The sequence below is a fragment of the Xiphias gladius genome, chromosome 1 (assembly GCF_016859285.1).
Source record: "Xiphias gladius isolate SHS-SW01 ecotype Sanya breed wild chromosome 1, ASM1685928v1, whole genome shotgun sequence".
Classification (NCBI taxonomy): Eukaryota; Metazoa; Chordata; class Actinopteri; order Istiophoriformes; family Xiphiidae; genus Xiphias; species Xiphias gladius.
The window spans coordinates 21,293,032-21,318,254 of NC_053400.1; the positions used below are offsets into that span (position 1 = coordinate 21,293,032).

General features: G+C 38.7%; 3 protein-coding genes across 7 annotated transcripts in view; 2 read left to right on the top strand and 1 right to left on the bottom strand.

Annotated features, from left to right (window-relative positions):
• syt7b (synaptotagmin VIIb) overlaps positions 1 to 14,582 on the bottom strand; it is a 104,138-nt gene extending 89,556 nt beyond the window's left edge. Inside the window, exons 1-3 of one of the 2 annotated variants that reach the window (XM_040130441.1) lie at positions 14,453 to 14,582; positions 14,019 to 14,116; positions 3,256 to 4,522 (exon numbers count right to left, since the gene is read on the bottom strand). In XM_040130441.1, coding sequence (XP_039986375.1) covers positions 3,256 to 3,289 — 34 coding nt within the window. In that variant the 5' untranslated portion in view covers positions 3,290 to 4,522; positions 14,019 to 14,116; positions 14,453 to 14,582. The remainder of the gene's footprint in view (positions 1 to 3,255; positions 4,523 to 14,018; positions 14,117 to 14,452) is intronic. The other variant, XM_040130452.1, reaches the window with a different exon arrangement.
• saa (serum amyloid A) overlaps positions 4,182 to 25,223 on the top strand; it is a 28,884-nt gene continuing 7,842 nt past the window's right edge. The window contains 3 exon segments of the mRNA XM_040127240.1: positions 4,182 to 4,555; positions 11,433 to 11,532; positions 11,694 to 11,823. Of these exon segments, the coding sequence (XP_039983174.1) occupies positions 11,445 to 11,532; positions 11,694 to 11,823 (218 nt within the window). The 5' untranslated portion in view covers positions 4,182 to 4,555; positions 11,433 to 11,444.
• apba2b (amyloid beta (A4) precursor protein-binding, family A, member 2b) overlaps positions 14,635 to 25,223 on the top strand; it is a 62,101-nt gene continuing 51,512 nt past the window's right edge. For 2 of the 4 annotated variants that reach the window (XM_040130403.1, XM_040130429.1), the window contains exon 1: positions 14,800 to 15,315. The gene's annotated coding sequence lies outside the window, so the exon portion shown is untranslated. Of the gene's footprint in view, positions 14,744 to 14,799; positions 15,316 to 25,223 lie in introns of those variants that run through there. The other 2 variants (XM_040130412.1, XM_040130421.1) reach the window with 2 other exon arrangements.

Below are 25,223 nucleotides of genomic sequence, written 5' to 3' on the forward strand. Positions count from 1 at the left end.
TTCTGTGTTTTTGCCGTTCACATCGTTTCTGTGGCTCATTTTTTAAAGTGCTAGAGTAAACCCTGGCATCATCTTACCTTACATAAAAAGTATCCTAACAGTAACCTCCATACAGTTTAAAATAAAGATTTTAAATTTGCAATAACAGCACTGGTATCACATTAGAACTGATATTGGCAGATATCCTCAGCTGAGGTATAGGGATTGCTATCAGGAAAGAAAAAAGTTGGAATGACATGAAAAAATTAAGTGATTGGTTGATAAAGTCATTTTTTTCTAGAAAAGATACCTAAAATAGACTGGTTCGGTGTTTTCAATTGTTAGGATTTTCCTTTTTTTCTGCATTTTATATTACTGTAAACTTAACATCTTTGGGTTTTGGACAAGATGTTTCAAGACGTCACCCTGTACTTTAGATAACTGTGATTAACATTTTTCACTATTTTCCTGCAGAGACCAAACGTTTAATTTATTAATCATGAAAATAATCATCAGAGTAATCTACAATGAAAATAATCCTTAGTTGCAGCTGTAGACTGGTAGTCTAGTGCTAGTCACTGCAACATGTCCCAATAAGGATACAGTATACACAAATGCCTGAGCCATTTGGTCTTAATGGGCAAACCTCTAGCATTAAAGAAGACATGGCTTCAAAGTACATGATATAACATGATATAACATTCAACTATATACTACTGTATGTACTGCTTGGGCATATTGATTACTTTTTCATTCTCAGTTCATCACTTCACTTCAGGTAAGTACATATTGTGAGGGATTTGAAACTACAGCTCATTCGTAGATTCTGAGCCAACAGGTAGAAAAAACAAAAAAATTATCCTGTTGATAAAAACCACATTCTCAGGAACTAACAGTTACTTTTTAACATAAATTACAAAAGCTTTTGTAAAGAAATACTTAATGCTTTCCTAAAAGTAATCTTGAAATAGATTGTCTCTGCAGGAAATCGTGTTAAATGTATTTCTGCATCGTATAGACTACCCAGGGTAATGCTACATGACAATTAAAGCTGGAGGCTGGGCTATAATTTTATTGGTAATGAATCTGAGCTATTGATCTGATTCATTTTGACACAGCAGACAGCCTATAAGCATAAAACGCCATCTGTTCCCGTGGAGAGTTTAAATAGAAGCCTAAGTAAGCTTGCCTTACAGATCATTAAAGGACTTCAGGCATCTTTAATATGTCATGTGCAGTAAATTGCAATGTTAGAAGAGCTTGTCAGAGTCACAGATTAACAGTTTGAACATGAGCAAAAACAATCGGCCAGTTTGTTCATGTTTTCTTGGGACTATTTTTTTTATGTCATCATTAAGTCAGTTTTATGGTAATGTCTTCTAAAATATTTTGGTGTGTGTTATTTGTAATTCACAGAAATATCAACATCAGCACTAGTTGTAACTATGCACTTTTTTTACTTATATATTCATCATATGTATTTTACCAAGATGTACTTTATGAGTGTTATATTTTTTAATTGCCCCACTGGGGATGAATGAAGTTATTAAATTGAATTGAAAAGAATTGAACTGAATCATCATTTAATGAATGAATGTTCCCTGGAATTTCTATTATTCTTAATCTTAATCTTATTCTTATTATCTGCATTGGTGTCACTATCATCACTGATTTTTATTTATTGTCCTTTCAATATAATGAATTATCAAAGTTTTTTCAGCAGCATTTATAGAAAACTTTTACATCAGTATTTTCAGTATATATTTCAGTGTGGCTGGGTTCTGCTGTTATATTTCACCTTCTCATCACTGCCTTTTGACTTGCATAACTCTCTCTCTCACACATTCGTTCTCACTTTCAGATGCACAGACACTAACACAGACACACACACAGTCTCTATGCCTGTCACACACACACACATACACACAAACGCGCCTGTCATGTAATCATGAAATCACTTCTGGTTGCAGATGGTGACTCATCTTTTGTCCCTGTTGAAACCAAATCTGGCAATGAGGTCGTAAGACATTTTAGATGAGGGACGACGCAGTGTGCCACTGTGTGGGGCACCACTCACCACATGGGGATCTCCTCACTAAACAGCATGCCTTACAGCTGATAAAAACAAAGATACTAGCCTCCCATAAAGCTCGACGGTTGCACATAAAAAATGAAATGTTGCATTCCCTTGCCAGCGATATCATATTATGATCGGCATGCTGCTCAGATGTGAGAAAAGGAGAGTTTATAGGGAGATTTCTGACACTTATGGTCTGGTGTTAGTGTTACCACTATTTTAACTTACTAAATGGAATTCTGACCAGAACTGCACTGCTGACATCTCACTTATTTTACATTTGCATTTACAATAGGACAGCTGTCGAACATTACAAGCAATAGATTGGTACAATACAGGTCAAACAGTGCAGAGGATGGTTGTACTGTACATAGGCTCCTGCATGCCAGTAATTAAAATGCTGCTTAACTTACTCCATGTGGGTGTGGTGGGCACAGGACCTGGTCCTGGTGCTACTGGTGTTTATTTAATAATGCTTAGCAAGCCACTGGCTGCGTCATGTCGACAGACATTCAGAGGCAAATCTCCTTCAGCATCAGGTGTTAGTCACTGACCTCGACCTCAGTTCAAAAGATTGAGAGTAAAAAATACCCTGTAGAAGCATCCAAAGCTATTTACTCCATCATTACTTGTCCTGATGGAGGGGACCGTGTCATTACACACCGTCTGCTCCCTAATTCTCCCCATCCGACCACAACGGAGGACACACATCCGTGGCGACTCAATTACAGACAACAATACAAACACGCGCACCTCGCAGCTACACGAACCCGGCAGGGCTGCACATCAGTATGACCGACAACGTATGACCTTGTGCGTTTATGCTCAGGTCACCTCGTGCGGAAAAAAAACGACCGGCGATGCGAACATCCACATTGGGATCCAGATAGAGTACAACAAGTGCTCAAGTGGCTGTCTCACACGGACACTCACCACATTGCCACCTTGGGTGTATGCAACATCCCTTCTCGCGGCCATCCCAGGCTTATCGGTGCATATTGGTGAGAGGCAGACAAGCGGCAACAGAAAACCATCACCGCCACAGTTGCCATCAGCTTGTCGGAATGACCCCCAATACCATTACTTGACATCAACATGACACACTCAAGGGCATCTGGCAACCAACGCGAGAGCGTTGAACTACACAGCGTGCCTGGGTTAACATTATCTACCGATGGCCGCTGAGGTCTTTTCCTCACCTTTGCTGTTATCTTCTTCTCTGTTGAGATGCATGACTCTTCTTACAATGTACTCATTTAGGCTGTGTTCTTCTCGTAGCAGAGCTGTGGTCTCTTCTCCAAAGAGTTCTGAAGATAAACTCTTATTCCAGTTTTGGATCCGTGCTCCTATTGTCTTGTTCGGCTGGCACGCATGGACGCGCCTGCACTTGTGCGTCCTCCTCCCCTCGTTGTGCTGGAGCAGGTAGTCTAGGTGATGTTGGGAGTGTGCATGTATTTAGGCTCTCTCACTTTCTCCCTCTGTCTCTCGCGGTCTGTCTTTCCTCTTTTTCTTTTTTTCCTCCTCAGCCCAGAGTCGCTCAAAGGGGATGGTCGCAGCAAAGGTTTTGAGGAGGAGACGTTAAGCAGACGGGCGGGGTGACGTGAAGTAAGTCGGTAGGAGGTCGTCTACTCGTAGCCGAGGCGGGGAATCTGTGCGCCCTCGTTGCCGTTGACCATTTCACCAGAGGCTCCCGTCCTCAACATCACAACACGCCGAGACACTTTCACTTCGAAACCGCACGGCGATGTGCAGCTCGTGATGACATGTGAACGGAAATAAATCAAGATAATCATATGCATAATTTGTATTTTTATATAGGCCACTGTCGCTCAAGAACAAAACAAACAAACAAAACAAAACGCCATGACATGCAGCTCTCAGGCTTGTCGTAGCCACCCTGTTTGATAATAACGCTAATCGTGACAGGCAGCCGATTCCAATGATCAACACACAGTGCAGAAGCCAGCAGAAGTCTGCCGCAGCTCTGTGACATGAAGAGAGCGCAGGTGAAAACAGGAATTCAACGCAACTGCAGGTAATGTTACCAGTTGTGACATGAGTGAATGTTTTTTTTTTTTTTTTTTTCCCCCTCAATCAGTCCCGATCAGCAGTCATGCCCGCACCGGTGATGTTCACTGTGGGATCAATGATCAATGGGATTCACGTGAGAATCCCTCTCCGCACTTCTCTCGCTCACGTGCTGAGCCGCTAGTCCGGCTTCTCACATCGGCGTCAGTGTCACGGGCGGTCTGCGTGCGTTCGCTGCGACCGTGGCGCCGCTACAGCCGGCAGGGGCCTCTACACAGTCGGTAAGACACTACGGTGGGGCATTGACTCACCGTTCACGTTCGCCCGGAGGCGTGCGCGCGTCGCGGCTCGCCGGCGGCCTCTGGTGTCAAACATCGATCAGCGGCAGTGACCGGGAGGCACACCCGGGGAACCGTTGCCCTCGTCCGTTGCTGCAGGCTGTTAGATAAGACAGACAGGCCGGGGGGCGAGGTTAGTGGTGATTTTAGTACTTTTTAAAACACATAGGTGCTTATGATTTGTGATACGGGATAGATTTCGACCTGACTATAATCTTTGACTAATATGACTAAACTTACAACATGCATTTAGCGTCTCACTAGCAGCGAAAGGCAAAGGGCATTGTGTAGGTACCACTACGGTGAGAAAAATAGACCATAAGTAATATATCGGTATATGAATGATGATCAAATATAACACAGGACAGGTAAGAATGAGAAGAAAGAGAAGAAAGTACTTTCAAACAAGTTCCTAGTATTTTTTGACTTTGAATTGCACTTATTGCACATATAATTATATGTATGTGTGTTTGTATTTTCTTCAGGATAGTATCTTATATTGTATGGCAGCTGGCTTTTGTGTAGAGTTTAAAAGAAAACCCAAGCACAGAACTATCTTATAAGCCTACTATGGTCCGCTCAAAATCGTAACTTTTTCATGACCTCTATCTATTCTAAATGAGAGTGTATCTATGCATGTCTGGATCCATGTTCTATTGCTACTCCTGTGGCTTCTACATTTTTCCCATCCGAGGGTTACTTTGGGGAGTTTTCACTTATCAGAATCAAGGGTCTAAGAATAGAAGGTGTCATAGGTGGTATAGATAATAAACTGCTTTGAGGCAACATTTGTGATTTGTTATTGAATTTGGGCAACATAAATAAAACTGACTTGGTTTGACTTGATTTATCTATCCTCCACAATTTGCATTGTAAATAACTTGTAAATAAGATCCCGTATAACACAAAGCTTAAATCTTCTGTATAGTGGAACAGCCTTTTGCTGGCTATAAATACAGTTTGCCCCAAAACGTACGAAGGAAACTAAGCTTTGATTAATCATCCATGCACCTTTTTTTTTTAAATTGGAAAAGGCCAAAAAAACATGCTTTATATGTCTCCCTCTCTGACATAGTGAAATGGCAACTTTACCTGAGTGACAAACCTGAGTGAAAGGTGATTTCAGGGAAAGATTTTCAATTTGCCACATCTCTATCTTGGATTACAGTAATTCATCAGTTCAGTGCTCTGCTCTGTTGAGTCTCAGTTTGACTCTTGTTCCTTTGTCTATCACACGGATTTCTGTCTGATACCTCTCGTAATATCCCTTCTGACTTAGTATGAGATTTTTGTGTATCTCCGTAAAGCAGATATTCCGGTACAGCCTTACTGGTTCTACTTTATAGCAAGTGTGGAATCTACTTAATCTATTGCACACACAGTGCATTGATTCCTGAGACATTAGACACAAAAGCTTTTCCTTTTCTAAGCTTCTCATTGCATCAGCTCTCTCCCTCACTCTCACACCCTCACTTTTTCTCCCACTATCTTGGTGATGAATATTTATTAGCCTGTCACAGTTTCTTCTCTGAACTCAAAACAACACATTCATCAGCACAACTCCAGCCATGCTTTAATCCTCTAGCGGTTTTCAGTACATCGTGTAATTTCTTCACAAAGATTTGTTCATTCTCTGGGATGTTGTTTTATTTGAGACTATAAAAGAGAGGTTCATGAGCAGTCACAAAACTCCAGGTAATTTTAGAGCCATTACATCGCAATCAACAACACTATTGTTATAAGAATTGAAGCAGCACTGCAGAGCTAGTGCACAGCATCCTTGGGAATAATGTGCTGCATTGTTACAGCATGTTTTATAGGCCTCAGATTTGCAAAGGTCAAAGAACACAGCTACACAACAAACAGGTGGGCTAACAACTATGAGACCATATACGATTTTATGCTTCACTGTTAAGCGTGGATGGTCAATATGGTGTTAGTCATGGTCTTGGTCATTACCATCTTCAGACATTAAGAGTTTCCAACCAATATTGGTTTCCCTTCTACAGGTGTTTTTTGATAGTGTCACTACATCTTCCTCCGGGGTCCTCTGCATTTGTTTAAACTCTCACAAATTAGCAGCATTTCATACGCTCATCTTAGAGGGTCAGTGTTTACCTCATCAGTGAACTGCACGATGTCACAGCAAGAAAATAAAGATATGAAAAACAACCTTTTACCCATCTCACCCAGAAAACAACTTCTGTTGTATTCTGTCGAGGTCTACTAGCAGAAGTATCTTGCTCTACAGACCTATGAATTCTTCCTCCTCTCTGAAAAAAGGCATTAGATTTCATAGAAATCTGACAATAATGTGCAATCTAATCCGAAGTATTCCAAAGGAGAAAGGGTCTATTTCTGTCCATACTCCAGATGAATGAGGAAGAAAAGACCTGACAGTTAACACACTGGTGCAAATATAGTACAATGATCTTGGGCTGGTAAGAATATATTAGCATTATTTTTTAATTAAATGCAATCAGGCTAAATTATAGTTTTGGTTCAGTGAAATGCAACCCTTTCACTGAAGTGTTTGGGGCTTTGTAGTGCCACAAGTCATTGTATTAAAAATATTTACCCAAGTTTCCCCCCCAAAAAGGCTTTGGAGTCTGTAATGTTTTGCAAAACTTGTCAGAGGAAAAAATGTGAAAATGTATATGCAGTATGTGGGATATGTATTACATATGATTTGAGATATGTCGAATTGGAAAGAAAATTTACACTAACGTCCACTGTTCCACTGCAGTTCCACTGTGGTTTACAATACAAAATTTGCCAAACAATAAAGTATCTGCAAATATAAATCTTGCCAAAGTTCAAAATCTCTCCTCTAACATTAAATCTTTAACATTCGGTATTCTAGGTGGTTTGTGGTGGTTTTTAAAATGGTCTGTGGTTGGGGAAACTGTCAGATCTAAAGTGAACCAACAAATCTATAATATGTGACCTGCAATGAACTATGGCAAAAGAAAAAATCATGCAAATGCAGAAGTATTTCACCTATCAAGTGAAAACTGACAGACAAGAGATTATTTTCTGATGAAAAGAAAAGCACTGATAAAGCTCAGAGAGCTACTACAAAATCACAGCAGTACAAAGAGCAGTTTCAGTCAGGGTGTGATAAGAGGCTTAGCGAGGACAGATAGGTCAGTGTTGTCAATCAAACTGCAGTTTCATTGGGTTAGTTAAAAGTCAACAATGCCATGACACATTTATTTAGACTTGCTAAACAAAACACGCATGAACTAATACACCAATGGACACAAAGCATTGACGGGTACATGAAGTATAACGATATTAAAACTGACAGACATTCTCCAAAAATACTATTAAATTATAATGATATTATAATTTGTATGATCTCATGTTTTAGTTGTCTGGCCGAAGAGCTACAAGTATTATTATTCCCCCTAGCTATAATTTTTATTAATTAATTTTTTGAAAGGTGTGACACAGACTAGAGATCACTATGGTCTTAGGTTTCCAACGTCACATGAACTACAATAAGTAAAAGAAGAGCGACAGATTGACCAACCTCAGGGGCTGGGGAAAGTCTGCAATGTATTAGATATTCAAATGAAAGAATAAAATAATTGCAAAAGACTGAAGGACATATGTACAATATATCTAGAATGCACTACTTTGTCCCACACACAATTCAGCTGCTCAAGAAATCTTAATTATGTTTTCATATACTGTTTATGTCTAAATCGCCAATATCAGATGGATGTATGTACAGTTGCTTCAGAAAGTTTTTTACCTCTTCATTTTTTGCACACTTTGTGTCGTAGATGTCATATTATTGAATACATTACTTTGAACAGTTAACATATATACAGGGGCTTCAGAAAGTATTCAGGACCCTTCCTTTTTTGCACACTTTTTGTGTTTTAGATTTAATTTTAAATGGATAAATTTCCCATTTTTGCCCATCAATCTACAATCCATAATCCATAAAACAAAGTGAAAACATGTTTTTATAATTTTTTGCAAATTTACTAAAAAAATTAAATCTCTCAATTACTAAAGTATTCCGACATTTAATTCAATACTTCATTGAAGCCCTTTTGGCAGAAATTACACCTTTGAGTCTTCCCGGTTAAGTCTCAACATGCTTTGTACACCTAGATTTGGCCAGTTTGTCCCATTCTTCCTGGCAGCTCCTCTCAAACTCCATCAGATTGGATGGTTGTTGTCTGTGAACTGCCATCTTCAGGTCTCTAAACAGATGTTCTATGGGGTTAAAGTCAAGGCTTTGGCTGGGCCACTCAAGGACAGTCAGAGATTTGTCTTGATGCCACTCCAGCGTTGTCTTGGCTGTCTGCTTCGGGTCATTATTGTGCTGAAGGTGAACTGTCGCCCCAGTCACAGGTCAGGTTAACTCTGGAGCAGTTTTTCTTCAAGGACCTCTCTGTATTTGGATGCTTTCATCCTTCCCTCAATCTGGACCAGTCTCCTGTCCCTGCTGTTGAGAAGCATGCCTATAGCATGCCCCTGCCACCACCATGCTTCACCGTAGGAATGGTATACAGCCATGTGATGAGCAGTGCCTGGTGTTCGCCAAACATTAACGAATTTGGAGTTCTGCCCAAAGAGTTCAATTTTTGTCTCTTTGCTGTTTGGCAAATCCAAGCGGGCTGTCATATGCCTTTTATTCAAAGGGGCCTCCGTCTAGCTACTCTACCATAAAGGCCTGATTGATGCAGAGCAGCTGAGGTGGTCAAACTTCTCTTTTAGAGAGACCGTTGGGTTCTTGGTCACCTGCCTGACCAAGGCCCTTCTTGCCTGGTTGCTGTTTGGCTGAACGGTCAACTCTAGGAAGAGTCGTGGTGGTTCCAAACTTCTTCCAAATGGTTTTACACCTTTTCCTTGATCTATGCCTCACCACAACTGCATCACAGAGATCCACACAGAGTTCTTCGGATTTCATGGCTTGGTTTTTGTCCTTACATACAGTGTGAACTGTGGGAACTTATATACACAGGTATGTGAATTTCTAAACTATGTCCAATCAATTAAATTTTTCACATGTGGAATAAAGTTCTAGACACGTCAACAAAAATTAAAGCAGAGAGGAGGCACCTGACCACAATTTGGAGTGCCACAGCAAAGGGTCCAAAGGTCTAAAAAATTTCTAACACGTTTCTAAGAGTCTAAAAAATTTCTAAATACATTTCACTTTGTCATTATGGATAACTGAGTATAGACTGATGGGTAAAAATGGCAATTTTATCGATTTACAATTAAATCTAAAACACAATATAAAGTGTGCAAAAAGGGAAGGGGCCTGAATTATTTCGAAACCCTGTATAAATGTTATATAAATATATTTACTGTTCAAAGTAATTTTTCCCTTTGAGCAATAAAGGTTTTGATTAAAATAAAGTTAATTTTGAATTCAATTTTGTAAACTTCACATTCTGATGGCTCCTATGTGACCTATTTGACTCAAGTCAGGTCAAAACTCAGATAAGGCTGAGAGGAATTTGAACTTTTCCATGTAATGGCCAATTAACGAGCAACTTTATTTTTACCGTTCTTTATGTCAATAATTTCCCCCTGTTTTGTAACAGTTTTGTTTGGATTTTGTAAGAACAGCGTCCATTTCACCAGAACTGCACAAATAATCTGGTGCTTTTGTCAGAATCCAGGCCAGCAGGTTAACCAAACACAATGAAGGCCTTTTTACTGGTATTACCTTTACCTATCCGACAACTTTATTATGCTTAAATGCTCAGACTTTATGTGGCTTTTGAGACATCGTGCAACTGCCAATAATTGCATTTCCTACATTTTCTTTCATTAAATATTATTGAACCTGTTTTGCACAATAGCAAACAGTCGCAACATATACTCTTAAACTCAAATTATAACGCACACTCCACAGAAAATTGTGTTCACACTGTTAACTTAAATAACAAGTGGCAAATGGTGAGTACGGAAGAACTGCAGCAAGTTTTCCAACAGCTCACCTGCAAGAAAAACTGTGCTCAAGTGTACTGATGAGAACTGGTGCTGCATCCTCTCTTTACTTAAAGTGCATAAAACCTTTCTACAGTACTGTACATAGCACAGGCTATCTCTGAGTGAGTATTATTGTTCAAGAAAGAGAGAAAGAAAGAAAGAAAGAAAGAAAAGAGAGAAAGAAAAAAAAGAAAGAAAAACACTTTAATTTCGTAAAACGAAAAATTATATGTTGGTTGTTTGTTTGTGTATATTTCCATTTTAATGTCAACATATCCTGTTTACTCTCATTATTTAAATATAAGGTTTGAAACAACACAAAAACTGTGATGGGATAATGAAGCTCTCACACAAGGCTGATCAAAAGTGGTAAATTAACCAACCTCATGCTTTGAGAAGGAGGCAGGGGGAGGTTAGGCCTTTAAATAAAGGGATGATTAGAAAAGTGTGCAAGATGAGGAAAATTATGGTATAAATTATGGCCGCAGTGTAGCCTCTTAGGCCCCTTTGCCTGAGAGATGATGTACATAAGAGGATCTATATTATGGATAATTGTACTAGTGACTGAGTCAATAAATATAAGTTGTGCTGTGCTTTACCCAGAAGACAGTAGATGGTAGTAGTGAGCTAGTACAGAAATATGAAAATAAGTACTGTAATAATGAGGCATGGATTTATACAGGTAAAGGCTCAAAATTATAATGACCAACAGAAACAGATTTTTCATGACATGCGGCAAAAACTCTATTACACCTTTTTGTTTACATAAAGCTTGCTGTTGTCCTTGCCCTTGTTGATTGCTGCAGTTGCACAACTAAGGGGATGTCCTCACTGTGTCTGTCTGATACTTCAGAAAGAGTCAGGTCAGTCGAGTCCTCACGGATGAGATATTCAACGCTCCGTCAAGACTTACTCTATTCTTTGCAGAAACTGCGAAGTAAATTTTTTCAATTTTAATTTGATGATAGAGCCTGATGAATATAACTATGTTATTGATCGTGCTTTTTATTAATGAAATACATGCAACTGTTTTTCTTTTCTTTCAGACATCTACAACCATGAAGTTGCTTCCAGCAGGAATTGTTCTGCTTCTAATTGTGGGAACCAACGCTCAGTGGTATAGGTTTCCTATTGAACGTGATAAAGGTTAGAAACTTGGCCCTTTTTTACATCTTTACAAAAACAATGTATATAATTGTGTGTCTTCATGCTGGATAATGTGTTTTACACAACAATGACAGTTTTTTTTTTAAATTCTCTCTCTTTGAATAATTTTCCTAAACATTGTCTGTTCTCTGTCTGATCAGGATTCTTTACAATGTGGGAAACCTACAATGACATGAATGGGACCAACTCAGATACATACTTTCACGCCAGAGGAAATTATGATTCTTCCCGCGCAGGTTAAGGGGGCAGAAAGACAACTGAAGTTATCAGGTGAGGAGCAAAGAGTAGGGAAGCATTATCTGCTAGAGTATTGTTGGCTGTTGCATATTAGTTTTTTTTTTCTCAACAATAAATTCTTGTTAATAAAGCCCAAGATGGCACTGAGAGCCATTTGGCGTGGTTTTATTCTTATCTCTGCTGAAGCCCCTTGTGTTTTGTCAGTTGTGAATTGTTGAGTGCCTTGGATCATTTTTTGGCCCTTTATTATTTTCGATGTATAAGCTTCCGCTAAATCACATAATTCAAAGGCATTATATCTGTTGTCATTTCTATGCAGATGAAAACTAAATCTATATTTCCTCTGACTACAATAACATAACCCGATAAAACAATCTCCAAACCTACCTCGATGAGGCCCAATCTCTAAACCTGCTTGGTGAAATATAGATAACTCTGATGATCATTATAGGTCCAGACTCGTTCTCTTAGTTCACTATCCTCCAACACTATCTTTGGAATTATGTGAAATCAGGGTTGCAGTCCTGCTTCCTGCAGTTTATTTCAGCTGCAATGCTAATTTACAATTACAACTATTACAATGCTATGTATTCCTGCCTATGTCTATAATCCCACAGCCTTACTCGCTGAAATTGGTTTATACAATTTATTAATCATTTATTTATTAAATTAAAAGTTTTTTAAAATTACTATTATTATAAATGTATGAATAATTTATTTATTAATTTTAAATATTGTGCCGCTCTAATCTAGACGGTTTCTGATCTTGGGCCTTTTACAGCACTTTTTAACAATGTTTTGAAAAGTCATGTTCTGTCGCATTCTTGTGCTGATATCTAATGTTTATTTTCCTATTCCAGTAATGATCCAGTTTAGATCATGTCCAACCTGTGGTTTGCTATCTGATCCCCCTCAGACGACCCCCCCCCCCCCCCCCTCGGCACCATGAGCCTTTTTTGGCTGTAACTATGTTTTGAAAAGTCATGTTTTGTCGCATGCTTATGCTGATATCCAATGTTTATTTTCCTATTCAGGTAATGGCAGAGACCGCTTTAGGCCAGCGGGACTTCCTAAAAAATACTGATGATAAAAGCCATTTACTTACAATAAAAGTAATGAAAGAAATTTCTAGTGTTGCAGTTACTGACAAGTGTTTTTTTTACGTTTGGTTATTACTGTACACCTGTAACCTCCTGCCTCTTTATTACCAGCCATCATTGCTGTAAAAAAAGAATATATTCTCAGATAATTTATTGGATTAAATCCATTTTTTTATTTGCCCACCTCAGAAAGTGTCTGACCCAAGTCAAAACTTGCAAAAAGACAAGAACAAAATTAATCTAACATGTTAAATCTTTGCAGAGGAAATTCAAAGACATACCCCCCCCCCCCCCAGGGTGCAGTAACAGTCGTATACGTTCAATAATAATACTAGCAGTAAGTCCAATATCAGTTTAATTCCAATATATTCAGTCCAATATAATGACTCTAATATCAGTTCTTCACATTATTCTCCCACACGAAAAAAATTTGTGAAAATATGAATCAACAAACATAATGCAGCAATGACAACATGAGTTGACGCTGGCGAGTGATAAAACAACAACGATTGTAACATACTATAATTGGAAATGATAATACATTTTTAAGCAAAATTTATGCACATAGTGGTCTCTCTTTTCTGCAAGTAAAAAGCTACATGTTCAAATTACTATTCCTTTTCTATCATACTTGATTGTTAGATCATAAGTTACTTTCTTTTTTTTTAATGTAAAGCGAGAACCAATTCTCCGTTGGTGAAATAATGTTGCCTTAAAAATGGATTAAGTCTGGTTCTCTGTGGCACTTCTGGGTTTTATGTGACAGAGTTCAGCCCTGTCCATCTGTGACCGTGCCCGTGGTGCTTCAACCGGCTGTGATGTTAAGACATGTCCACTCGGTGGCAGTGCTAGTCTCGAACTGACATCTGAGGCTGAGAAGCATCAGAGGGAATCCTCCTTGTTATGTGACTTTACTTTTAAAGTTTAGTTTAGATTATGAAAATAGACGTTTTTTCCTTAACGGGTTGAACAGCAAATGTGAGCTGGAAATCTCAAAACATGCTGCAAACAATACTTTTTTGTGAACTGACACTTTAAAAATTCAAGCGGACCAATTTTAAAGAGACTTGCTGCCGATTCAAATACATTTTAAAAATTCCTCCAGGACTCTCAAAAGGTCGTGCGCACCCACATAGGCGTTACGATGAGGATGTCAATCAAGCACAGTCTGTTCGCACCAGCGCAGCCCTGAGAACTGTTCACATCAGGACGACAAGTGAAAACACCTGTGTGGGTAGAGCATGGCTGAATAATGTCATTAAGGCTTGAACAAAAAAATTATCCCACCTTTCAACCAATTGGACCTCTTTTTCAGGCCCAGACGGTAGCAGGATGTGGCATATCAAAGTATACATGTTATTTTCTATTGTTTTGTATTTTCTATATATGGTAATAAAGCATTATTATTTTTCTTGTGCCACAGAAAATTAGTTTAGTGTGAAATCACTCCTGGCTGCCATCTTCGTTTGGCTAAATAAAAATCATTCATATATAAAATAATCTTTGGGGAGTCTAGAAATGTCTAACAAAGCTGAGTGTTTCAAAGTTTAGCTTGTACTCACGTTTTAGATGCATGGACGACCCTGAGGTAATGTTAGCTGGCTAACTGGCGTTAGCTCGGTTTCTCCAAAACATAGTTCGCTTAAGCAGCGATGTTTAGGAAAACCCGTAAGGTCGTTTACAAACACTCACGCTAGAGAGGTGGCTGTCCGTCGGCTACCTGGATAGAAAACGGGAGTCGTAACTTGGGAAACGGGTTAAAACATTTCTACACAGTGCAGCGGACGAGATGTGTTTTCACCCAGATAGTTGGAAGAGTCTTTGGGGATTCTGATAATGTGGCCAGGACAGCAGTAAGTGTTTTAAACGAACTTCTGGGTTTATGAAATATTGTTTTAGACAAACCGATAGTCACCGCTGTGTCACGAATGTATGCTAATACATGACAGACCCAAACTGGGGCTAATTTAACGTTAGCTAACTGTTAGCTAATCATAAAGCTAACTACTCAAACGCGTTGAAAATTGAAGAGTTAAAACTATTTTTTAATGCGATTACATGTTAAGTTACAGTGTTAAGTAAAGGTCACGTTGTTAAATACGTTGGATAAATTTCCAGTATATAATTATGTTTTTGTGGTAACGTCCAAGTAACGGATTACTCTTTGTTGAAGTAACAGTCGAGCTCGCGCTGCTCGGGTGGGGTAGTGGGCTCTCGTGCGGGCGGTGTGTTCAGGGACCAGACAACTGCAGTGGGTTCTTCTTGTGTTATACTCGTTCCGGGGCGCCGCTGTCAGGCACTGTGCCTCCGTAACGTTACGGTTTCAGTCGGTGAACCACACACACTGAGTGATGCGCGACCAGACAGCACCATCCCTCGCAAATCCGAAAAGGAGGTGACTCGATCAGCATATGACATTCCCCAGGTAAGACACAGTAGTATTCAAATGTAATAACGGCACAGTTAATCATCGGTAATCATCGATGAAGCCCGCTCCGTCTAGTGAGCCTATAGTGTTCCTCCTCCAAGACATCCGGAGGAGCGGTGGATGGATGCTGATCGCTCAGCCTGTGGGTTTGTCCTCGGCGTTAGTGCTACCAACTGGGCGGTGAGCTTTGACCGAAATCGTTTCTCACATTGAAAGTCAGGTGTATAATCTAGGCAGTATTCCTGGGTAACTCCGTTAAAAGATTGGAGCTGCCTTTGCAAGTCAGTTCACACCTAGTGTTATGCTAGAATCCACGGTGATTCATCCATGCGCAGCCTAGTCTACGCCTAAAATTATCGATTGTAGTTATATTGCCATAGGCCTTTAGTGTCTCATCAGATGAAGAAGGTCATTTATTTTTAGGTGTCCTTAATGGTCCAATTCCTCTCCTACACTGTTTTATTAAACGGCACCTTAAGCATTTGCAGGCTACTCCGGGTACTTTGTGGAAATGGCTTTTTCAAACCTGATATCAGGATATATTCATTATTATATATCTTATGCATCCTAATACCCCATACTTGTATAATATTTGAATGACATATTCAGTTGAATTCCTCCCATCCATGGTGCCAGGCATAAGCTTGAAGTTGAAAACTGTGTAAGGTACACTGCACTCCTGCATCTAAGTACACCACAAAAGCCTTTGCCGAAAATAACTGGTTTTAAGTTGTTTAAGACCTCAGCGTAGTGTAAGGCTCATAGGTATCTGAAGCCTATATTTGGTGGAGGATTTTTTTTATCCTTTAGTGCCTTCTTTGTACCACTCTGTGCCATTGCCAGCCACAGGGGAGGGCAGTTGCTGACAGGCGTCGTGTCTGGCTGTTCATTGTTCAGAGGGAGCTGGGGACAGGCTCACAGGGTCTGCTTTGCATCATACAATGTTATGTCCTTAGCGTCTGTCCTCATCTAGTCAGGCAGAATGCTTTTCAATAGCCATCATCCACTTGTGATATGATATCCCTTCAGGCTGTCTGACATTTACAGTACAAGTCTTGTTTGTTGGTTTCTCTCATAACAGCAATATTGTCCCTGGAGCTGCTACGGCCCACAGTGGAATATAAAGTACATATTAAACTGCATTAGGTTACTAACAGTATTGTAAACGTTATAAGTGGATACAGTAAGATTTAAATCTTTAAGACTTCCGACTTCCATTCAATATTTATCTATACTTCAAATGATTCCACATGATTGGTTGCCTCAGTAATATATAGTCATTGGATCAATATAACAGAACAGAAGAAAAAATACATTTGTATTCCACTAAAAGTAAACCAGAGGTAAATATTTGGATAGTAGGTCGCTGAGATTAAAAAGAAAGACACCAGGCTCTTTATTGAGCCTTTTGTACACCTTGATAAAAACACGAGCAATAACAACAAATGTAGCTAAAAAAAAAAGTAAGAAATCACTCACATCTTGTTATTCAAAATTGATCTACTAAACTGAATCAAGAGGAAAACTGATAAAGCAGAAACATGAATGTAAAACTGATGCAAACAAAGAGGTCAACAGAATAAACTTGGAAGAAGGGTTTTGTGCAGTAGGGAGTGTTGAACAGACAGAAAGAGAAGGAGAACAATGGCTGTGGTGCAGCTGAGGAAGAGAGTGATGACCAGGGCTATAGAGGATGAGGGCAGATAGAGGAGAGTAATGTATCTATTAGAGAAAGTGAGGGGCCCCCAGAGAGCCATGATTGAAACCTATAAGGCATTGGAGGATGCACACAATATGTTGACTTGCTATGTTGAAAGTAGAGATGCTAAGTTTTCATCATTATTTCCCCCTTCTCCTCCCACCGTCTCCGCTAGGTCTGTCCTCACTTTCTCAAAACTGTCCTCTTGTGCATATCAGTTTCACTCCCCTACTTTGTCCCACTATCTGCGTAGCCTGGGAAAGTTTTCTGAGTAGCACCTGCACTGAAGGACAAACACCCTTCTTACAGCCTGCCGGCATCTTTTTCATGCTGCAGCCGGAGGATACTAAATTGGACTCTTGGGGAGGAAACGGAATAGGCCAACATCCTCCAACCCTGTTGCACAAATTACGAAGGATAGTAACAAGTATTTGGAAATCTGTGATTAAATCATTATCCTATCAATTGATCTAAACACACTTGTTATGAGGTTTGGCCAAACAACAGTATCTTTTTAGCAGAATTCAGTCTACCTTATTGTGGATGGCAGTGGGCATAGGGAAATCAGTTACCTATTACATAATGTCATGTGTAATATCTTCTTAAAAGCTTTGCTCGGTAAGCTATGGATTTCACATACCAAACATATACAGTTATAACATTGGTGTGGGCAGAGGCACAATAAAGGACTGTTATGTCCTTTGGCAAAAACAAAATGGTCCATAAAGCCTATAGATAGGGATACAGAGTGGGTGTTGATTTTCATGTTGCAAAACTGTTCGAAAGGGAAAAAGGCAACTGAAACAATGATTTATTATTAGGCTTTTGTAAGATAAGTGGAGCTGCAATGGTGTTACACACAGTTGTACTGCTGTAAGATAGCTTTGTGTGAGCAATTACAGCGAGCAAATTTCCATCTATCACAGGATTTAGCATGTAGAAGATGAGCTGTAAATCACACTGTTGCTGCGTGTTAACATAGGCCTGCTGAGGGATTACAGATGAGGGGGGCTAGCTATAATTTACACCTTAGATCTTGCTGTAGGTTAATCGACTGGAAATTCATTTATTTGAATATAATTTTATGTGTTTAGTTAAAGTGTAAGTTCCATTCAAAACAAAGGAACTGACCACTCTGACAGAAAAAGATTTCATGTCCACCCAAAAGCAGAATTTACATTATGCCTTTGGACTACTGTAGAACTGCATCTGATTATATTTATTTTATTGATTAAAATGTTGATTGTTTTTATGATGATTGAAATGATTCTTTACTTTCAAAAAAGCATATCAGCATTTCCAGAGAACAAAAAGCTATCCTTAAATTGCTTGTTTAATCTCATGTACACTCCTAACACCCAAAGATTTTCAATTACAATGACAGAACTAAGATGTAAATCCTCACATTTGAGAAGCTGAAACCAGTGTGTTTGGCATTTTACTTTTATACAAAACAACAAATTTTCGGTTATCAAATTTGTTTTCCATGAATTGTCTGTCATCCAACTAATTGACAGATTGTTTTGGCACTATTTTGGACTTTACAGTCAGTGTCTACAAACATAGTTAACTTTCTCAACTGTGTCTCATAGAAATTACATTCATACATTGCTAAAATGTTTTCCCAGTTACATTGTGGTGTCAAACATAATTGCTGGCTGGATTATGGTCAACGTTTTTTTTTAATGAATGAAGCAATGAAGCACACTATGAGGTGTTCAGGGTGGATGAAGGGAATACAGAGCGTGCAACTGTGACACCAGAGACTTGGGTTCATATTTGTATTCCCATCTGTGGTTAGGGTTTAGACAACAAAAAGCACATTGGTTAAGATAAGGGAAAGATCATGGTTTAGGTTAAATGTTATTATACGTGTTGAGTCTGAAGTCACTGGGGACTGATTAAACCAGACCATGATCTTTCCCGAACCTTAACCAAGGGCTGTGGGTGCTTAAATAGAACCATAAAAGATAATAATGCTGTAGTCACTACAAATGGATAATGTACTGCAAGATTTGATATTTTTGATGGAAAACAAATAAGCTGTCAGTGAACATTTTACAGTATCTGCATTTTTGCAACTTTCCATATGTTATCAGCATTTCATCATGTCAAAAAAAACTTAATCTGGTTGGCATTACGTCTACTTCAAAATTTATTTGCTGTTGCAAAGTAGTTGCATATAAACGTAATTTCTAGGAGACGGGGTTCACTGTCTATGTAAGGAGGAAATTTGACCATCGAGACTGAAATGAATGATGTTACCAAGCAGTATTTTTTTTTTTTTTGCAGTTGATCTAACCTCAGGTTCACGCTACACAATTTTAGCCCTGATTTTCCACTTGCTGACAGTTTTTGGAGATCGCAGAGGAAAGCCCCAGATCAGAAGCAAATTGGCATTTGATCGCTATTTGTGAACTGTTCAAAGACGCAATCCGAGAGACTTCCTGATACATCGCTGATATATCAAAAGATATCTAGAAGGCTAATTACCTGGACCTGTCGCGGAGCCCAAATCCAGTAGTGTCAAAAGTGTTGTGACCTGGTTGAGACTGCCAGTAAGTGCAGCGAGGAGTTACAGCCAATGAGAGTGCAGGACACGGGGTTATCCTACCTCGCACATGGTATTGGGTAATTTCCCGTGTCACTTCTGGTGTGTGTTTTTGTGACAAAATGTAGTTTGAAAACCAGACAGACTTTTTGGGGAATCTTCTTGGTGAAAGATTTTTTAATTTGTTACCTCCTGTCCCTCATCAGTCATGTAGTGTGCAAACCAAAATGATTTCAGCATTCCTGATTACAAGTTGTGTATTGTGAACAATAGCAATCTGACAACTTTGAAAATCATGTAGTATATACATGGCATTGCTCCCCAGCGTGGTTTTTATGTGAATGTGGGATGCATAGCAATGAATCTGAAAACATCCCTCTATTCCAGTAAGATCACTAGGGTGTCATATTGTCCTATAAGTTGTTCCATTATTCATCTTCTGATGAGGATTTATCTCCAAATGACATCATCACTATGATCTCTCTGCTGCTTAGCTTCACAAACAAACACTGAGCTGTACAATATTATAGAAATTAGATGCGTATGAATCACATATATGAATTTTTAATCACCACTTTTAACTGAGCCTGACTAACTGTTTGTGCAGTCCCTTCTTAAACAAATACTTCATATTCCCATACAGGATTTTTATCCAGACAATGACCTGATTGTCAGTCAGGTTGCCTTTGTTGACTCAGATCTGGATCCAGATGCAAATTTGAAAAAAATATATATATTTTCTACTATTAAAATATCAGATTTAGGTGAATGTGCATCATCAGCAGAGGTATGTGCTCTTTGAGTGCTAAGTAGTTCTGTTTTGCAGTCAGCTGTATCAAGCTTAATTTAGAATAAAACCTAGGCAAAAACTTTGTTGTATGGCCAGCTAGAGTGGTCAACAGTGAGAAAGAATTTAGAGATGACACAGGCATTTCACCTCTACATGTGCTGATTTAAAGTATGCTGAACCTCTCTATCCCTACTGGTTTTGTTTCATAAGGTAATTTTAAATAGCACTGTAACCTATCTACAGGGTATGTTATTCGGTTCATCAATTGTCTTCCACCCGACAGCTTTGCTGGCCGTTCGGTTTGCATAGTAAGGACTTAAATCTTTTGTTTTTTGTTTCCCAGCAGCTGTTTTATTTTTACTTTTTCCTCAGAGTTTATTGATTAGTCACAATTAACTATTCATCACAAGGGGAAATTGTGTCACATGTGGGCTTGATTACAGCATCATTTAGTCAGAGCTGCAAGGATAACTGACTCACCATCACATAGCAGATGTTGATGCTGCGTCTAAGAAATATTCGCATTACATATTCAGTTTGACAGTCATCTACAAAGTTGACCTTTTGTATTTAAATTTACATCATGGTGATCATGGTGCAATATATGGGTGGATTCATGTCTTTAAAACTTGAGCAATCTAACGTTAATATTGCTTTTCTAAAGTTGTGTTTCTAAGTAATATATGATCGTGGATATAATTCTCCATACCATAACCATACAGAATGTCAGGCCATGTAACAGTTAGAGTCAATTGTCTCTAAATAAAGTATGAATATCCTGAAGAAGTTGGGTCAGCCCTTGTGGTCCAGCTCTTGACATTGCACTAGTATCATCCACATGAATGTGACAGCCATATTAGTGTTACTCAAGTTGTTTTGACAGTGCTGTCTCATTCGATTTTTTTGTTTTTCCTTGAAAGTGTGAATTTTGTCTCTGCCTCTGTCATGCTTTAAAAAAAAAAAAAAAATTCTCACTAGACTTCTTTGATCTGAAGACAAAGCTATCGCCTATAGCTTTCATTCACTGGATAATATCAATCTGAAGTGTCTTGATCGGTCTATGAGAGACCAAGCGTTATTCTCGATGAAGTGTTGATTTTAAGCTCAGGGATATGACTTGTTATTATCCTCACCAGCTGCTAAAGAAAACATGCAGAAATCCAGGTCACATTCTGTGGATCAGTCAGGCATGGTTAAAGGGGCAGTGTTTCGACCTTTCTTGTTTCATTGTTTGTGACAGTTTTTAAAATTTGAGCCAGTCTTTTAAGTTTTGTTTGATTGTTGTTTTTTTTCCCTGAGCTCTGTGATGCTTCAGGTGAAGAGATAGCATGCAAATTCACTTTTAACATAGTTTCTATTCAAAGACAGAGGAAAAGAGAGAGAAAATCGCCTCATGACATGTTGTTTTTCTTGTGATATTCCCCTCTCATTGTCTCTGTGTCCTGCTGTAAACCCCTGTATGGTTTGAGAAGTCAGTCTCCAGAAAGCCTGAAACACTTGTCTTTACTCCCTTGACATTCTTCACACACATCAGTGACCCGTATCCTCAAGTAATCAGTTTCGAGTCAGTGACTAGTTGAAGCTCAGAGAGGTTTCAGGGAGATGTTGCAGGCCAGCAGGATGTGTCGTTTACACTTTCCTGAGTGTTCAAAATGACACTGTGCTGAGTCAAGTGTGAAGGCCAAGGCCACCCCGTGTCTCTAGCCTAAGGTCTGAAAACACATGGGTTTTGTACCAAATCTCTTTTGACTGTCCACTTACTAGACAAACATGATATTACACAATCAAAACTTCACTTGTCCTCATAGGTGTTCTTTTTTTGACTGCTGCTGGTAACAGGTATGGGATGCAAAATTATCTCAAACTTTGTCCTTTTTGTCTTCTTTTGCCCACTTCAGACAGAATTTAATGTAAGGTAATCCTTTAAAAAGACAGATGCTCTAAAATTAGTAACAACTAAGCATACCTTAGCAAGCTATTATTTTTCTAATGGCCTCATAATAGAAAAAAAGTTCTTTGCTTCGGACTTACTTCACAATTGACGGTAATAAGTGCTTTTTACATTTTACTTGGCACTTAAACATTTGTAATATTAAGATTTGTGATTGTTTAAAACAATAAAATGTGTCCTAGAAATTCAGTAGTTTTCAAAACACAACTCAAATTTATGTGTTCCTTGGCATGAAGCCCATGCTGAAGTGAGCAGCATCATATCCCGTTTCAGACTCAAAGTATCCACAGATGGAGTACTACCGGCAATTAACGTAGTACCATTACATTGAGCTCCATCTGGAGCTGTTTTCATTTCAAATGAAATATATTTTTTGGGACTGGCTTGTGGTTATCCTTAGCATGTTGATGAAATACAGCTTGGTAATGCACATGCTTTAATTGTACATCATCATGTTTCCCCATAGTGTAATCTGCTGTGAAGAGCAGTGACTGTCCAGTTTTATTGTGTAAAGTGTTGATCTTTTTATCGCCCTTTCTTGTTAATGAATTATGTTTATGATCTGATGGTGACCCCCCCAGGTCATTATGTCTTAACTGACCTGCTGAGACACGAAGGGACTTAAGACATTCAGTATGTAATAGGTAAATAAAGAAAAATGGACAAGTTTTCAAGCTGTGTGTCTACCATAAACCGACAAAAACAAATTTCTTTTTTTTTGCATGTCAGTGTGGAAATATGGAATGGTACTTAATGTTACTACTTGAAGAGCGTTTTCTCTAACAGTGCTCCCATTTTAAATTTTTGAATAATGAGTAGGTGAGTTACAGAGTTTACACTGCAGATAATTTTTCCAAGCGTGGTGGTGTCCCCTAGAATCAATGAGGTGATGCGTACACATAATTTCACTTCTCTTTATGGCATTAGCATGCAAATGAGTCCAAATCAGTTTCACACTCTTTGACTAAATCAGGTCACGTTGGGAGGAAAGCAAAATGGCTAAGAAAGAAAGAAAGAGAACGAAAGAAACGCCTCTCCCACAGTTCTCGGTAAAAAAAGAAACCCATTCATAGCTGCATTAATCATGGGTGGCACTAAAGAATCGCTCTGAGCCGACATCCAAAGAGAAAGAGACAGGGAGAATGAGAAGCATTGAAACAACCTAACTCGTTAACATGATCTATCTGGATGACATCAGTCTACTTTCCCTTTACAGTTGTGTCCTCTGTGATCTTAGTATAATTCTGATAAATCTGATCTGATAAATCTGACCAGATGAATGTACCTACTGTGCATTTTTTGTATTTACTCTTCTCTGCTCTGTAGTATATTTTAATTTACTTGAATGATTGAAGCCCCACTACTTTATTTAGTGTGTATCAAATCAGAATCCAATATCTGATTACCTCATCAAATCCAAATCCTTTTTCAAATCCCGTACTGACTCTATTTAGGTTCAGCTTTGAACATTTGTAGGTAACTAAAGTTATAAATAACTTTATAACAAAGTTCAAAGTTTCAGTTGACATCTGTAATTACATTTTGTTGGCTGAGGAAAGAGAGAGACTTCAGTTTTGACTGACAGGCTTACTAACTTAATGTTCACAACCTGACCAACAAGAAGAGATAAAAGATTTGATAAGAGATTATTTAGCTTCAGAGTTTAGTGTATCTTGAACATTTTGTTATTGTGGAACTGGATCTGAAAGGGAACCCAACTCTAATATTGAGCTGGGTTCTTGCAGGGTGCAAGAACATGAAAAATATAAACTGTAAATGTAGATGCAAGCAGCAGTCCAGGGCACCTAGCCAGAGTGCATAAACCAAAATGATTGCTCATAGATACAGTGAGGACATGCCAGTACTGAAAGTACAAGCCTTGGAGGTGTGCCAGTTGTTTCTGACATGATGATGAAGAGGCACACGTATATGTACATACACATGCATACCACATTACTTACTGATAAAAGTAATAGAGAGTTTTAAGTTGAATAAGTGGATCTTATTTTGTTATTGGCCGAGTCCTCCTGTCACTCAACAGCTATTTCTGCTCTCACCTACTTCCTTAAAAGTACTCAGTTATCTTTCAGGCCAGACCAAGGAGGCTTTAGTCCTCTTAGTTAAACTTTTTGATTTTGTCTATTTTAATCAATGAGATACTTGATGATTTTCCAACGTAATTGTTTTCAAAGATACAACACTGTAGTTGTTTTAGCTGTTCATTATTAGTTTGGCTTTCTTAGTTCTCAGCATGTCTTTTGCAAACTTGTAGTATGAGTGTGCACCCAAATGGTTGCATCCACTTTTTGAGGCAGCATATGGTAGATGTCAACGATTGTCACTTTGGACTAGGATCAGTATTCCTCCAGAATTACCATTTTCATGTCAGAGGATTTTGAGATTTATGTAGACAAAAGAGGAAGATGCAGGTATTAAGTACGCAGAGGCTCTAATTAAAAAACCTGGAGTTTCAAAAAACTAACCTTGGCAAACATTTGGCATTGTTAGTTTTTAGGTTATATGTGTGCGGGTTAGTGCTAGTATATGTATGAATGCCCTTAATATACCCATTTTACCAACCCTTGTGCTGTGCTGTGAGTCATAAGATGACTCCGCTCCCTCGGTATGCTGTCACTTACCTCATTACTTAGAACTAAGATGCATTCACTAAGCAAGCTCATTAGTTACAGCATTTGTTTGAGGAGCAGCATGGCATTAGCATTTAGATGTGCAGAGAGCCTCACCTGCCGCTGTCATTGTTGGGCTGCGCAGACAAATTCACATCTGGTAAATTTCTTTTCTCAACAGTGAGAGATTGCTGCTATTCGAAGAAACAGTGTTGTGTATAAGATGCAGGGATACATTTATTTCAATGTAAAATGCAGCATACTGTAGTTATTAAAGTATGATGAAT